Below are 16528 nucleotides of genomic sequence, written 5' to 3' on the forward strand. Positions count from 1 at the left end.
TGTGGCCATGTTGTAGATTGGAAGACCAAACTCTTGGGATATCTTGAATGCTTGCCACAGTTAAAATCTGAACGTGTACTTGGAAATGATGGAATTTATATRCAAAGAATCATAGCTGTGATTGCTTGTTACTTGCCATTCTCACTATGTAAAATGAGAGTAGTGCACAGAGTAAAAATGTTTTCACCACAATGAAATGTTTTATTATTATGTACCAATTTTTATGTAAGTGTTTAAAATAAAAWTCTTCTGTGAGCTCTGTTGGATAGAAAATATGGTGGGTTTTTTTGAATAGCCTATTTTTTGAAGCTTTTGGACTATGGCAAGATTCACGTGCAATCATATATAAAAGTATATTTATATGTAAACAGACACTGAAATTTTTGCAATCTGTCAAAGCATGTCAAAATAGTGTACATTCTTGTCATGTGTAAATGGTAGAATGCAAAACTGYTCCCTTGATGTTGACTCCTCATTGTTCTGGATGTATATTGAACTTTCTTCTAGGTCTTAATGTGCAGAATATGGCGGAAAATGAAGGTCCTTTGGCTAATGGCCGAAGAAGACAGGTTTGTACCTATTSTCTCTTCTAAATGGAGATAAAAATAATCTGCACTGCACAGGATATTTTTCTAAGCTTCATTTAATCTCAATTTTAAATCTATAATCTAAARTTCTTACAATCCTTTTCTTCTTAAAGACAGGAAGTAAAATGTATTTTTATGGTCTGAATATTGCTGCTAATACTTCCAATCCTTTTATTTGATGAAATATACTGTTACCAAAGCTTAGTTTGAACTCTTTACACTGTTTGGAGTAAAGAATTCGGGATGTCATTTGCCTGTGAGAATTTTTAGCAAATATCAGACGCAACTTGTTTTCCATCTTAGAAAGTTCAAGTTTTAACAATTTTATTATTCAGTACTCTATGTGCTGTAAAAACATACTTACTTGGGAAGCTACTCTTGTTTTTATAAACCARATAGTAGGATCTTCTTATAATGCCAAATCTCAATGGTCCCTTCATGGATAAGCCTACTTYATTGAATTACTTTAAGATAATCCTCCTGTCTTCACTAATGCTCGMATTCCATATAGTAAGAAGTACAGAAGTTTATGCCTTAATCGAATGCAATTTGAAGTTGATTTTATGTTGGGATGAACTCTTTCAAGCTAATTTTTGTTTATAGCAAATTTTCCTTSGTAAGTGTTCAGCATTTTGTCATGATAATTAAAGAAATTAATATTAAATAGATGTACTGCCATTGTTGGATCCTCTTCATAATATTTCTTAGGAAGCAATGTGAGTCTTTCTGTTTAGATAACAGCTCAAGTTATCATCACACATCCATTCTTATGTGAGCCGTTTCATTTTACTGGTGTTCATTTTGATGTTTCATTTTTGGTATAACAGGGAAGACAAAATCTGCTGCTGGTTTTTTTTTTCCAGATTGTTCTTGAGGATAGTTGTACTTATTCCTAATTCTTTAAACATTTTTACTGAAATTGAAGTACTGGTTAAACATGCTGTCCTCAAATTTGTTGAGGTTCCAATGACACCTCATCTGTCCTCGAGGTTTAAGCCCCTATAAACTTTCTCACAAATCTCAGGAATAGTTACATCACTGACAGCCTCTTTAAAAGCAGCAGACACAACCAATGCCCCCCCAGAAAAGGGGGGGAAAAAAGCAGCACTTACTGGATTTGCTTTTTSCCTTTGAAAACACAATTACTTTATTCCAGTATATACGTAGATAGGTACCTTGTTAGCCAGTTGCCAGTAAGCATGARCAGTTCCATCAAGCTTGTTCTCAACATCAAGATTTAAACTATTTGGACCACATTTGACACAGAGCTAATGAGAGCTTTGTATTCACATATTTTTATGAGTTAGTCTGTTGTGGGGTCACCTACAAGCACTGAGTCTAGGTCTAGGGCTTACACACATATCTTGTTAGAAAGAAATAGATGTTTGCTTAATTGTGGTGTTAGAGTTAAACCTTAATTGAAATATAAAGACTAAATTTGTAGACAGCTGCATCTGACAGTGGCATTGAAAATTTTAAAAGAACTTGAGTGAAACTTGAGATTCAGAACTGTGTTTCTTTCAACACTTAGAAAAGTTGTAGGCATTTGCTGCCACTGTGATATTTATGCCATACTCCCTGCCACTGAAAGCTCTCATAAATGTTTTACAGAAAGCAATGATAATTGGCCTTTTGAACAATAAATCTGCTCCTCTGCCTAATCATCTGGGTTATAAAATTGTCCACATGCATGAAAGAATGCAATGAATGTCAGAGCTGTTGACTTCTAGAACTTCCTTTTCCATGTAGTCCCTCATTCAATGTTGGCATTGTTTGCTCTTGTTTTGTAAATGGCATTTCATTGCAATGGTTCAGTGCCCATTTTCAGCCTTTCATTGCAGTGTTTTCAGTTAGCTGCATGGAACAATTTGCAGTGCTATTGAAAGGAAGCGTACTTTATTTTCTCATTCCTAAATTAGGGGATGCAAGTGTCACAGAATTAAGGGAACTGTTTGTACTCAGTTTTAAATCCAGTAAGTATATGGCAAGTCCTTTGAGTTGTCTTAAGATCTGGATGGCAATTTATTTAAATTAAACAAAGTGTCTGAAAATCTGGATGCTAAGAATTAAGTCAGACTTGTGTGGGAAAAAAATCCATATATTTAAAGCTGAAGGAGAAAACTCAGAGCAGAGTCATAATGCATAAAGGAAGACAGATTACTAGAGCAGAACTGACTCTAAGGAATAACAAGATATTTAGATATGTAATAGAATGTCTCCACATTCTGCCTGGCAAACCCAAGCTTGCTCTGCTGCTGTTCTGAACTGGCCAGATGTCACGTTGCTGTGGACCCAGCATTGTGCTGTTGTGAGCTCAAGCGTAGTGCTGCATTATGTCCAGGCTTTCAACCAGTCCTGTAACAGTGCAAAGCTGGAATCTACATAAATTCTGTCTGAGAGGAGACAGACAGCTTGCCAGTCAGTGGGGCAGGGGGCAAGTTACTGCTGTGTGCAGTTCCTCAGTGAAAACAAAATGAGTCAGTCCCTGATTTACCTGCAAAGCAGGCCCCTCATTTATACAATAAACCAAAGAAATTATTTTTAAAAAAAAAGCTCAGTATAAACAATTAAAATCAAAACCAGCTAAAAACAACCCTTTTAACAGCAAATATAATTAATCAGTGCAAGTAACAAGGGTTGTGATTGTCTCTTTCGATGGAAGTGTTTGAATTATCTRGTGCTGTAGGTCAAGCATAACTGTATTGCTTGAATAAAGATTTTATTTAGGAAAGTTTTCTGGCATGCTCTGAAATGAGATGAACTACATGATTACAGTAGAATCTCTGGCCTTTTAATAATAGTAAAAAAAAAAAAAAAACTATTCACAGCTAATGTTGCAAAAGACCTGTGGAATTGGAAGAATTGGAAAAAGGAAGTATTTTTGATAAAGGGTATACTACTTTCGAGAAGTTTTATGTTCCTAACTGTTTAGAAATACAGTTGAACTACTATTACTTGTAATTCTTCACTGCTTAGTAAGGTTTGTCAGTGATTATAGTTTACTGAAGAGGCACTGATACTTGCATTAAGCTGGAATAAGTCCAGCTTTGAACTGTGAAGTTTGGTCTTTACACACCTCAGCTTGCACTTTGCACAGATGCCCCATTTTCCCTTTGTGGAGAATCACCATTACACAGTTTTGATCTGATACAATTTTTGAGTGAGGCTGAATGTTATCTAAGCTCCTTGCACCTCAGAGACATCCCCTTGTCTTTCATGTCTTGAGTGCTGCTACAACTTTTAGAAGCTTAAATTCAATGGAAGGGTGGAACCATGCAGAATAGCAATCAAAATTGTTACCTGGCCCATTCCCAGAGACTGAATTGATGTTGCTTACAAGAGCAGAATCTTTTAAAGATCCCAGAAGGATTCCATGTCATTAAAAGATGAATTTATTATTCCTATCTCCACCGATGTGGGATTTAACACATGGATTTCTTGTGCCACTGACAGTCATACTGGCTGGGTGCTGCTGCTCATTTTCCCTTGTGCACAAGCAGGATGGTATGCCTTTGTGTAATAAGAGCAGCCATAAGATTTTAATTTCCATTAGGTACATTATTTCCTCAGTTAAGTGATATTTGTCCCCCTGTAATTCACGTTTCCTTGCACTTATCAGGTCTGATAGTTGGCTTTAAGTTGAGGCTATTTCTTTGCACCTGCATTTCCTTTTCTGCCCAGTTCATCACAATTTTGRAGGTTTCAGTTGTAAGGGTGAGCCATAACATGATTCTTATGTTCCCTTCTGCTTTATAGCAAACACAATTTATCTGTTTGATGGCTGGAAGTGATCTGTTACTTATAAGAGGAGGTTTTATACATACTCTGGTAAACCAACCTTTCTTGTATTCCRCCAAACTATAAATTTTAGGCCTCCAGATTCAACCATTTACAATTCTTWTGGCTCTTGTATTGTTCTATAAACGTTTTTTACTTCCAGTCCTGTTACTCCAAGTAACCCATGGCTTTATTAGCACAGGTCCCCTTTGGGAGCCCCCATAAGGATCTACAGSTTCAATTACAAATTTTTCATTTCTCTAGTTTCAAGATACGGTGCTCAAAAAAAACCCCTCTGTACTCTAATGATTAAGAGAGCTGTATGAAAACTTGTTTTTATATCTGCTATAAGATTAGCTCTTACATTAATACCTTTCTCTGTTCATATATCCAATATTTTTTTCTGTTCTTGCCCTAGCGATGGACTGACGCAGAAGACATGGAGCTGAGATTAGGAGTAAGGGAGTTTGGAGTGGGTAACTGGGCTAAAATTTTGGTCCATGGTAACTTCAACAACCGAACAAGTGTCATGTTGAAAGATCGGTGGAGAACATTGAGCAAGATTGAACAAGGCTGATCTGGACTGTAGGAATCAACTCTTGACCTTTCCCTACATAAGGAAAGGTACCCTAGCTTTTCAGAATAACATTTTACTTTAGTTTCAGTGTTCAGCAGTGTTGCTGTCCTAAAATGTTGATGTAAGTTCACTTACTTAGGTAATGATGACTTAAATGTAAAGTCTGACCTTTTAGTTTTGTGCAGTAACAGATTACCTAGGTTCTGACATGTGAAAATGGTTGCAGTGATTCAAGGTCTATTACGTAAATAGGGGTATTAGACCTGACTGGCAACATCTTTAGCTTGATAAAGGCTGATACAAAGTTAAGTGTTCTGTATTTTTAAAGGTCTATATCTCCTGTCAAACTGACCTTTTATCATTTAACATCCTGCCATATAATCCATTCTAATTTGTTTTGGTTCACTTTGAAATTTTGGTCAGACTTGTCATCTTTGTAAGTTGTATAAAAAGTATGCATATATTAGTGTTGCTAATTTTCTGAGTTGATGGTTTGTTGTGGTTTTTTCCTGCAGTTAAAAAATGTATAAATTCATATAATTTTGTATTTGCAAGTAAAAAGGCACAGGGGATGGGTACTCTCCACTGTCCCTGTCAGCAGTGGCAACAAGCAAAGATAAATTTTGACAGGGATCACTATCAAAGTATCTGCTGGCCCCTGCAAATGTCCTGCTCAAGAGAGACTGAAACAAATGGAAGATGACACTAGCTTGTCTCTCTTGATTCAGATCATTKGGAAGAGAATTCCACAATCTCAGAAAACTTAGGCTTTCCACTGTCATACTGCTGTGAACCTCGTGACTTGAACGAATACAACAGTCTTTTAAAAGTGAAATCACTTCCATTCAAATGTTTTCTGTATTTTCCTCCTTGGCTAACGTTTTCATTTTCCAAGAGCTTTCAAGAAAAAGCACCTGTCCGAATTGGTCATAATAAAACAAAGCTCTCCAAGATAATTTTCCCCTTTACAAAGGAAAGCATATATTCTTGAAGGCAGAAATGTTTAGGAAGTATTAAGATCATCTCTGTGCATTCTGTTTAGGAGGCGTGCTTTCATTAAGATTAAATGGTAAAATACAGTTCAAAGGTTTGTTTCATAACAYACTCTTACTGTGGACAGGACCTCAACTAGATCACCTTCCTCATTCTTGCCAAGAGGTGCTATGGTGTCTTCTTGCAGCTGCCAGAAACGGTGGCAAGCTGGAGTCTTTATGTTCCATGGAGATGTTGCATGTTGTGACAGGAAATTTTCTCAACCTTAAGGCATCATTTCTCTTTTAGCAAATATTGTGAATTTCAGGATCTCAATAATATTCAAGCTTTGWCATTCAGCAATAAATGCTAGAGCACCTCTGAGGTACCAATTCAGACATTCATAGCAGGTACCTGACAAGTGCAAAAGTGCAGGATGGAGCCTCTTAAGTGCTGTAACAGTAATTCAAGGTCATAATAGGTAATGAGCCAAGGGCAGTCCTGCCAGGGCTCAGATGTTGAGGTTTCTGTGTTAATTGTTGCAGATGAGCATTTTTAACTAGGAATAAGTGKTTTTTTCACTCGTAGCCAAGGCCTTAGTCACAAAGTCTTGTTTAGGTTCATCTGCCAGAAAAGCTACACTGTGTATTAGTGATAAGAAGTTTGGAGGAGACTAAATCCTTAACAATGCTGGCTAGGTATGTCTTCATGAAGGTGGCTGAACAGGAAAACTGCAATGTAGAGGAAGAATACTTAGGCACTTTTTAGTGAAAAAAATTCTCTAGATGATACCGGGGAGGAACAGAGGACCTAAACTGAAATTGGCTTTAGTTCTCAAAAATTTCATTTTTATTCACCTTTGCTATTAAATGTTGACAGTTAAACTGTTCTCAGACTTTAGAATGTTTGTCTGGCTCACTACTGAGTAAGGAGTGGTGCCTGTRTACAGGCCTGTGGCCAGTAAAGATTGACAACTTCAGGAAAAGCAACTACTATGGTTAGAAACATTAGCTCTTTATTACAAAAGAGAAACCTGCAAATATGTTTCCATRTTTCTACTGTTCTAATACAGAGATTAGTCTTAGCATTTTGTATTAAGGCAGAGAGAGTTTCCTGAAATGTTTCTGCCAAGTTTCTGGCTCATTTAAGATTTGTTAATGTTCCAGAAAATGCAGCAGAAATAYGTAGGTTTCTTGATGTTGGTGTTAATTTTCTTGTTCTTGTTGTTGCCCTTTTAAAGGTCTTTAAACTTTCATGTAAAAATAAAACTATGCACCAGGGGACAGGAACAGTGTTCCAGTTGCCGGATCTTCTTCCAGGTTCCTTGGCATTGAGCATTGCCAATTGCTTCCCAGTGTAAGATTTTATCTCTGAAATGGGACAATAAATGAGAAATTAGAAGAGTAAAAGTTGTGTACACTTTGCTGCACACTAGATTGTGTTATATAAAATSTCAGAAGTTTGGATTTGTTTACTCATGAAACTTAAAGTCATCTAGCTCTTAAAACACTTTCTGGAGCAGATACATTCCTAAGTGTAGTATCCAGGATGGTGGATTGAGTAGCTGGTTATACTTAAGTATGTATGTTAATAAATGTRTGGTTCAAATAAAAATCAGTTCTGAATAATAAATGTCTACTTTCRCAATTATTTTTCTAGAAACCAGGTTTTATAGGTTTGAGGGGAATACAAATCTACCACTGTTAAAMCTGCAATCAGATTTGGAAAATGGCAGGAAATACATTTTTAAGTAAAAGTGTCTGTAGCTGTAAAAAGTCCTCTTCCACTACAGAAGTTCCTTCATTCCTTCACAATAGTGAAAAAGCGTGTACAGCATTGAACTCTTATTGAGATTACTTCCTGATTTTATCTAGGTTTTAAAAGCTCTTCCTGTGAAAACTGAAAGGGTAGTACCTCAGCTCTATAAATGGTATGAGGTATTCCACTTTTTTTAGGTATAATAAATGCAGCTTCTAATTGAGTTCTTGAGAAGTTTTAACTCCTGTATTGGTTTGGGTTTTGCTTCAGAAGAGGCAGCTGAAAATGGYTCTTTACCCATCTGCATTGTGGCCATCCCCAGAGCAGCGCTGCGTGTCCGTGTTCATAGCTGGGGGCTGGCAGGCCACGCACACGGTGTGTCCCTCRCGCAGGTACTGCATCCAGCGGGCGTATGGACGCGTCTCCAGAGCACAGTGGTGTGAAAGAGATTCTGTCCTGAACTCCACACAGTATCTGCTCAGAAGGAAAAGCACCAAATTCTGATAGATAAAGCATGAGCTAAGTAGACACTTTGTACCTAAAACATAAGGGTTGTGTTAGTGAGGTGCAAGTAGACATTGTCATTGCTAACAAGTCTCTGGCCCTAGCCTAATCAGTGGATTCTTAAAAACATTATGTAAACTCTTTCTCATTCTGTGCCCTGGTCCAGCACTTTATATATAGTCTCACTTTCTGCAAGTACTCTATATTCTTGAACTCTTTTGAAAAACAGACCTAGTAATCCATATTTTTTCTTCTGTGCTGCTGAAAGAGGAATGGAAAAGAGACTAAGAATATTGATGGGCTTTATTCTAGGGAAAATAGCATGAGACAAAGCATTATGAGCATTACAGACCTAGTAATAGCCTAATTTAAACTTCATCTCTACTGGTAACCAAACAATTTTTTACTGCTGTGTCAATTAGGTTTTAAAAAAGTTCTCTTGAGACCAGTCACATTTAGCCCACTTTGTTTGGAGACCTACATCTAATTTCTCAGACGTACACTTAGGACACATTCAGCTTTGTTGTAGCATTGTTTACTGCTGGCTTTCAAAAGCATCTATCATCAGATTTGTCATGATCCCAATGTCTAATTCAGGACAATTAGTAAGTAATAAAAAACATCTAAAACATGCAAATAAACTGCAGGCGAGAAAACCAGTGCAAGCTATAGCTTATTGCTTAATTATTGCAAATTTAATTACATTTTTCTCTGTAGCCAGCTGTTTTCTATTGAACAAGATGACCCACATGCATATGAATAGATTACCCTGCTGSTTCTTTGTCTGAAGGCCAGGAAGAAGATGCTGCTCGTCTTTTTCTTTCTTTRCCATATTCAGAGGTAGTTATGAAAGCAGGGACTGAGGAAGAAAGCAGTTACGGTAAAACAGCAAGGCACAGCTGAGTCACATTTGAATTACTGTAACTGGGTGAATGAATCAGGAGCTTGTGGATAGTGATGCTGGCTCACTATTGAAAAAGTGGTAAAATGTTGGCAACACTGGACCTTAACCCCATTCCCTAGAGCTAAGCTCTCYTTATTCAGAAGAAAAATATCTGAAAATGCATGCCATCTAGTCTGAGGAAATAGGGTGTGCTGGAATCCCACAAGGACTACTGCTTCCTGTTTCATACTGAATTAGTGTTCTAACTTTGCAGAGAGATAATTGGATATTATATCCAGAAACTGAAGGAATGCATGCAGCTTAGTTGTTTGCTTAATAGAAATTAAGAAAAACTAGAGTAGGAAAACAAATTATTGAATAAAAAGCAATATGATAATGATACCRGAATGATTTTTGCTTTTTTACTTTTATATATTTGTAACCTTCCCAGTACTTTTCCCTACCCTTTTCCSSTACCCTAACTTGGTTCTTCCTGGGAAGGTCTTCGAGACACATTTTCATAAACAAGTTCAACTAGTACCAAAGGTGGAGGCCTCCAGAGAAGGGGATTGACCTGTAAGGAATTACATCATCACTTATCCTCCTAATTAGTGCTTTTTATCAATTATGCTAATTTCCTAAAATGTATAAAACTCTATTCACCCCTGTGGGAGTGAACTTCTGTAGATATTCTTCCATGACTGCCTCTGGAGCTCCAACAAAGACCCACTTCTATATTACTTCCTATACTAAAATCATCTCAAATTTCATTTCTAAGCTGGGAAAGGCAACAACAGTGGAAAGTAAAGTTTTAAATTATATTTTTAACCAGCTAACTGTAGATTGGTTGGCTTGGTTTTGGATTTTTTTTTGCTGTTCATTGACATCAGTAAAATTCATGATGTTGGTGATGGACACAATATACAGAGAGATCAAAGAAAAAATACCATGTTCATGGCCGCAGTCCTCCCCCTGGTAAGTCAGGTATTCCAGGCAGCCAGCCTTCTCCTCCAGAGCTGGACACGGTTCCCCACCATTTTGGGGTTCCTGTTGTACGTAGCGCCTACGTATCCGCAGCCCGGGATGACATTGCTCTGCACAGCCACTCCAATGACTCCACTCCCCCACAACACAGGGAATAGCTGCAAAGTGGTATTAAAACACTATTAGTAGTCAGGACTTCTGCTTTATCCTAATTGCTCTCAAAAGCTTGAGATAATAAGATTATATTGAGGGGTTTTGTTGTTTGGTTTGGTTTTTGGGTTGTTTGTTTTTTTTTTTGTTTGTTTTTTTTAAATTTCCCCTTTCTGATATTATTTATATGGATTTAAATGCTCTTCCAGGGGTTTGCATACTCAAATTGAAAATCCAAGCCTTCCTGCAATGGTTGGCTCCCTGTTCTGTACCTTGTCCGCATAGAAACATTCCCTCATGGAAACCTTTCACCACAGCTGTGTGGTTCTTCTGTACCCTCTTCTGAAGAATAAAGCATTAGCCTCAAAGGAGACCAGCTCATTAATTATCTACACCAGACTGATCTGACCTTCCTTGGCCGTTCCTACACCACGATTTTGTTTAAAGGCTGGAACATTAAGTAATAGCACACTTGATTCCCCTCTGATCRGTTTCTAACTCCTTTTTTCTCAATACTGAAATGTATGCATTGCCACAGCTTTGTTTCCCTGTTTTAACACAGGCCCTGCTCATTCCCAAATATAGAACAGTCCATTGGATATTTGACTTGCAGYTGTCATGGATCACAAACTTCATCTGAACATAATCAAAAATTATGGGGAAAGAACAATTATTTTTAAAGTAAGCATTGAATCATAAAAAACTGCATTTCCCTCAGGCAGAGGAAGAAAAAGTTTTGCAGCATCATTCCCAGACAAAATCAGGTGATAGATACATTATTCCTGGGTAAGAAAYTACATAACCCAGAAGTCTTCACTTTATTCGTCCATTAAAACAATATGCAACTGTATAAAACACACATTTCACRTCTCCATGAAACTGCTTTCCTCAACACCAACTCCAAGTCCCAGGTTTTGAAAACTCTATGGCCTAACAATTTCCCCTTTAGCAGTTAGAATGAATACTACAACTTTTCAAAACTGTACTGCATGCTGAGCCCCTAGGAGCTGGAGGAGGATGATCTCTGGGTGAACAAACACAACCCCTCCACCTGGGAATTTCAAATCTACACAACCTCAGCAGGCAGAGCAGTGAAAGAGCAGATAAGAAAAATGTCTCACACACAGGCATCCATCAAGAGGACGAATTCTCTGAGCATAAGCAATCATTTCCCTACACGAGTCATCCTCAATTTGTGGTCTACAAGGACATTTAATCTGAATGGTGGTCCATTCCCAATAKCCTCTTTTCCTGGAGACCACCTGGTAGGTGCTCCAGGTTAGAGAATGGTGCAAAACACACTTTATCATCAATGGCTGGGCTATGTTAAAKTGGTTCTGGATTGTTTTGGGCCATGCTTCTCATTATCTAGTTAAATAAAACCTTTTCCTTTCCCATGTGTACCATTTCTCATTAGCTTGTAATGGAAGATATCACATGCTTTCAATTTTTTTTCATATTTCCCGATTACAATTTAAATCCCCAAGATTTACAGCTTAACCACTAGTTACATACTTGTATCAGTGTTGCAGGAAARTGATGGGACCAAACTAGTCTTTCAGGAAAATATTTTATGCCCTCTGGGATTCTGCCAGTACAAGACATTGGAAAGAAAGAGCAGAATGTGATAACCTCCTTGGGATTTGTGTCTCTTCTCATAAAACACAGAAATTGCAGTGTTTGCTCTGTCACTACATCTCTAATTTCTTGGACCCCTACCAATATCATTAAGCAGATAAAACATCTGGAAGAGGCTAYTTGGCAGATATCCTTACCACACTACTAAAATTCCCTTCCTCTGTTCTCACTGTGCCCCAGCTGTTCTGACCAAACTTGCCCACATTTGAGTGCCCTGACAGCACCAAGTGTATTGTGGCTGATGATGCTGCATCCCACACACCAAGGAGCTCCACTGAAACAGAACCACAGTGCTGCCCTGGGTACTGGGCCACCAGCTGCCCATTCTGCTCAACAATTAATATTCTCTGGTGTTTTCCTCTACTTATTGATAAACATCTTCCCAGACAGCTTCTGAATGTGATTTGTACAACAGGGCTGAAAAGTAACAGAAAAAAAAACTCCCTTTGCCATGTGCAGACACGTGATAGTGCCCCACCAGGCACTGCCCTCAGACACCTCTAGGCACCCCAAGGGACGTGACTTGTGTGACTGTGAAAGCATCACGCTGACATGTTGCAGTACAGCCCTCCGACTTTTTGTTCCAAGAATTGTGAACTAGAAAAGAAAACCAGTGATAATAAAAATGTCTTAGACCCCACCATGGGCTAGCCAGGAAAAGTGCTAAATGCAGTGTGGACCTCATAGCGTTTGCCTCCTGGCTGCAGGGTCTAGAAACAGCTCTTGGTGCTGCTTTATTTAATGGTACAAGCACAGACTTCAGTGCCTGCTCACACATCTTAGTTCTACCCAAGTACCCAAGGCACAGTAAGTGTCTGCCTATCTTTCCTTATCTATGGACTCTCTTCTAAGCTGGCTGTATGAAAGGCCTGAATAAGTAAGAATTTCCACAGAACTTTGATCCCATATTAGCACCTTGATCAGCAGATAACATCAAGTCTAACATCACATTTTCCGTGAAGAAAATTCCCAAAGGGACTGAGTAACTGCATAACAAATAAAGCGATGACTTCATGTCTTACTGGAATTAAACCAAGCTGACAGTTAAATATTGGTCATTTTTAGCAAACCATGGTCAACAAGATTTAGAATAAGAAGGATGAATTGCCCTAGTCATGTGGAAAAACAAGAATATTGGGTTGCCAGAATGGAATTTAGGCAGTGGGATAAAAATGTCGCTCTTGCAGTCAGTACCCAACAACTATTAAGGGACAGTAGATCAATTTTGTGCCTTGTTGGAAAGATGTCAAATTCCCCAGCACAACAGAGAATGAGTCCCAGAGCTGACATATAAGGAATGGTGCCATCTCTTGAAACACAAAAAGAAGTATCAGGGACCCATAGCTACATCTTTATGGATCCCTCTCTGTGTTACTATTTGCTCAGCTTAGGTAACACAACAATGCTAAATTATCATTCATTGAAACAACGAGGAGGATGCAAGTCAAAGGAAAATGAAAGATGGGATGTATTCTCTCTGCCAAAATGTGGAAACTAATGAGACACCTGGAAGTTCAAAAATACACAGAAAAAATTACATTGCTTTCTTATGGAATACAGCTTGCGTAGTCAGAACTTTGGTTTTGTCTTCCATTTGCCGCACTATGAAACGCAGTTCCTTGTTTCTGAGTCAAACTATTTAATTTTTTTCCATCTCTGGAAAAAGAAAAAAGGAGGAATGTACTATGCTCATTGTACAACATATATTGTAATGTGTAAGGAGCTCAATTTTCTCAGAGCAACCACTTCAATTCAAATGGCAAGCTGATTCCTTTCTCAGGCTTTCTCACTGAACAATAGTTCCTATTTAAAATGTTCTCTATGTACAAAAATATTCTTTCTTCAAAAATATTCTTCATTGTTAGAACCATAAGGAAAATTATTTAAAAACTCTTGGACTTGGGTTCAGCAGTCCATGGACTTCTGCTGAGCCATCTATTTATAAAGCATGAGACCTACAGAGATTTTTAGGCGCGACAATTTAACCCTGCCACTGGGGTGCCTGCTCATTCTTTCAGTGGTTTCTTTTATTTTGGAGCCTTGTTTTTGTATTATTCCAAACACACCTCTTGATTACTTATACTTGAGGCACTTCACACTTTTCCCAAAGGATGAACTGTCATTTCTGCAGGTGCTGAAATCATGTTTTGTGAACAGGTTGGCAAACAAGCTTTAGCATGAGAACCATTGCTCACATTTCTTCACATTTCTATTTTAAAGTTTTGAACTCTACATTCAGAACCGTGAACTATGCCAATTAACACCCTTGGTGTCATTAAACACTTGGACAGACTTTAGCAAGGCTCAGTGGGGAGACCTCAACATCCAATAGGAACAAAAAGACTTCAAAATTTTCAGCCATACTTGTGTAAATTGTGTAAATTCCATAAACTGGAATTATTCAAAATTTCTGTTTATACAGAATACAACTTAATGACTGCTTGCCATAGAGAGTATATATGATCATATGCCTGTAAAGAATGGCTTCTTATRCACTTTTTGAAACTTAGGAGTTTTGTAGCTTTTGGACATGTGAATTCTGGACCACCTTGCCAGGGTGCCAGGATTCTCCCTTCYCATGCCAGACCCATCAATGCAAAATGTGCTGTTCCCTCTGTGTTTGCATTGGTGTTGCACAACTGGGCAGTGAGGCAGTGCAGGGGGTCAAACCAGGCAGAAAGAGGCAACAGAGAAAACAGAAATAGTTCCCTGTGTGTTTAGCTCCCTGAACTGGGCCACCAGAGACCGTCAAATTCCAGCTGGTGCAGGAGAGGCAGAGAGAYAGGGAAGCTCCAGGGAAACTGCATCTTCCTGTCTGGATGTACCCCATCACCCACGCAGGGTAGGAGCATGGTGTGCTTGTACAAACACATAATGCCYTTTGAGGCAACCATCACTGAGCCTGAGCCAAAAAATACCATCTCAGTAACAGCAGGGCATTATCAGGTGCCAGAAGTCACACCAGAAGTCATGGTAAAGAAAGTGTTTAAGCTAGAACTTCTCAAGCACATTTTTTAGCTCCTTTTTAAATGATTACAGCTCTGTTTTAATGCTAACACTGCATGTTTATCAGCTCTCTTCTTTTATGCATGAATATTAAAAATCATTTGATTTAATGAAAAGATGCAATGTGCTGTGGCTGTATGACAAGGAACCTGCCAGTTCTCCCTCTACTTACTTTGCTGAATGAAAGAACCATATTGGATGTACYGAGTGTATTTTAAAAATGCTAATTGTAAAAATGCTACCTTCTGTCAGACCTTGTGGTGCATTTTTTTCCCTTCTGTTAATCTGGGGAGATTATTTAGCTGTGGGAGAGCTGACCATGTTTCCTCTGGACACCTGGGGTCATAGTTCTTTTCTGCTGAGTTCTTCTGTGCAGCTTTACATTGCTCGGGTTGGGTCTACACTGTCTGACAGTTGTATTCCCCCTTTCCAGTCCAGGCAGATGTATGCCAACTTGGGTCCCAGCGCTATGTGGCTATGTCAGCACGGCACTGAGCCTGCTAAATACACCCTAATTAGCAGCACTGTGCAGCAGAGGCTCATGACTTTTTGGCTGAAGGCTGGCATGCATCCAGCCAGCTGGGAAGGGACATTAGGCTGACAGAGTACAGCATCTGCAAAGCAAGGTCTGTGTCCTGCATCTCAGGCACAGGGAGGTCAGTCAAATCGTGAAGACTGCAAAGGGTGGAAATAGCACAGAAAGAGGYGCTGTGAATACCTACAAAGCAGATACTCCATTTGGTAGAACTGGGCTACTTTCCCCTTCTAGCCACTGCTCATTGGGAGGCCAGGCCCTCCTGTGAGGGCTGGCAAAGGACCCTCTCACTCATGCTCCTACTCTTATTTTAAAGCCTTTGCCTTCACAGTAAATTTTTGCGGACTCATGCTTCAAGACAAAAACCTCTCCGTGGGGACTTCCCCAATTATTTCATTCATATTTGYTGGCCAGGATGTGAGGAATCAGCTGAGACACACAGGCAGTGCTAAATTAATTTCCCTGCTGTCTCTCTAATCGGACATCCCCCCTGCAATCAATTCATGTTTGAGACTTGTCTGAGTGAGAAGTAAGTAACATAATATTTTAGAGGTAAAATAACTTCAGACTGTCACTGTAGGACAGCTGATCCAGAAACCTTTTCTATCTAGTGAGAGAAAAGTGTCTGTCCCCGTTCCTGAGCYTGCTGCTATCCTGGCGCTGCCCCAGCCTGGTCCCTGCTCATGCCCTCGCCCCGGGGCTGAGGAAGGAGGAATCTGCCTCTCTCGCAGCCCCGAGCCCCTGACCGACGCCCGGCTCTGAAGCCCAGCRGAATCTCCATCGCGCGAATCCCCGGCAGGAGAGCGCTCCCGGTGTCCGGAGAGGGGCTGGGGCCGCGGGGTCCCGCCCTCCCTCCACCCGCTCCGGGGCCGGGGACGGACGCACCTACCCGGGCACGCCTGGCCGTGGTCGTGGCAGCAGTCCCCGGCTCGCCGGCAGCCTCCGTCGCAGTAGCAGGTCCCGTAGCCACCTCCCTCCCTCCATCCCTCGCCGACGCAGGCGGCATCCCGGCCCTGGCAGCACTTTCCCTGGCAGCTGCCCCCGACCCCGCTCCCGGCCCACAGCAGCCCCAGCCACAGCGCTCCCGACAGCGCCGTGCCGCCCATCACCGCCACACCGGCCACGGCCACCGCCACCGCCACGCCGGCCACCGCCGC

At 39.9% G+C, this 16528-nt stretch overlaps 2 protein-coding genes across 2 annotated transcripts in view; one reads left to right on the forward strand and one right to left on the reverse strand.

Moving 5' to 3' along the window:
- The window catches only part of TERF1 (telomeric repeat binding factor 1), a 19529-nt gene extending 11980 nt beyond the window's left edge, over positions 1 to 7549 (forward strand). Inside the window, exons 9-10 of the mRNA XM_057363932.1 lie at positions 508 to 569; positions 4783 to 7549. Of these exons, the coding sequence (XP_057219915.1) occupies positions 508 to 569; positions 4783 to 4941 (221 nt within the window). The 3' untranslated portion in view covers positions 4942 to 7549. The remainder of the gene's footprint in view (positions 1 to 507; positions 570 to 4782) is intronic.
- Positions 7166 to 16477, reverse strand: SBSPON (somatomedin B and thrombospondin type 1 domain containing). The gene is made up of 5 exons (XM_057363933.1): positions 16261 to 16477; positions 10006 to 10200; positions 8944 to 9034; positions 7969 to 8145; positions 7166 to 7283 (listed from the first exon to the last, which is right to left on the reverse strand). The coding sequence occupies exons 1-5, from the start codon at positions 16475 to 16477 to the stop codon at positions 7166 to 7168; spliced, it is 798 nt and encodes a 265-aa protein (XP_057219916.1).
- Positions 16478 to 16528: the final 51 nt, after the last annotated feature.

The sequence above is a fragment of the Malurus melanocephalus genome, unplaced genomic scaffold (genome assembly GCF_030028575.1).
Source record: "Malurus melanocephalus ecotype Western Australia unplaced genomic scaffold, MMel_1.1 scaffold_32, whole genome shotgun sequence".
Classification (NCBI taxonomy): Eukaryota; Metazoa; Chordata; class Aves; order Passeriformes; family Maluridae; genus Malurus; species Malurus melanocephalus.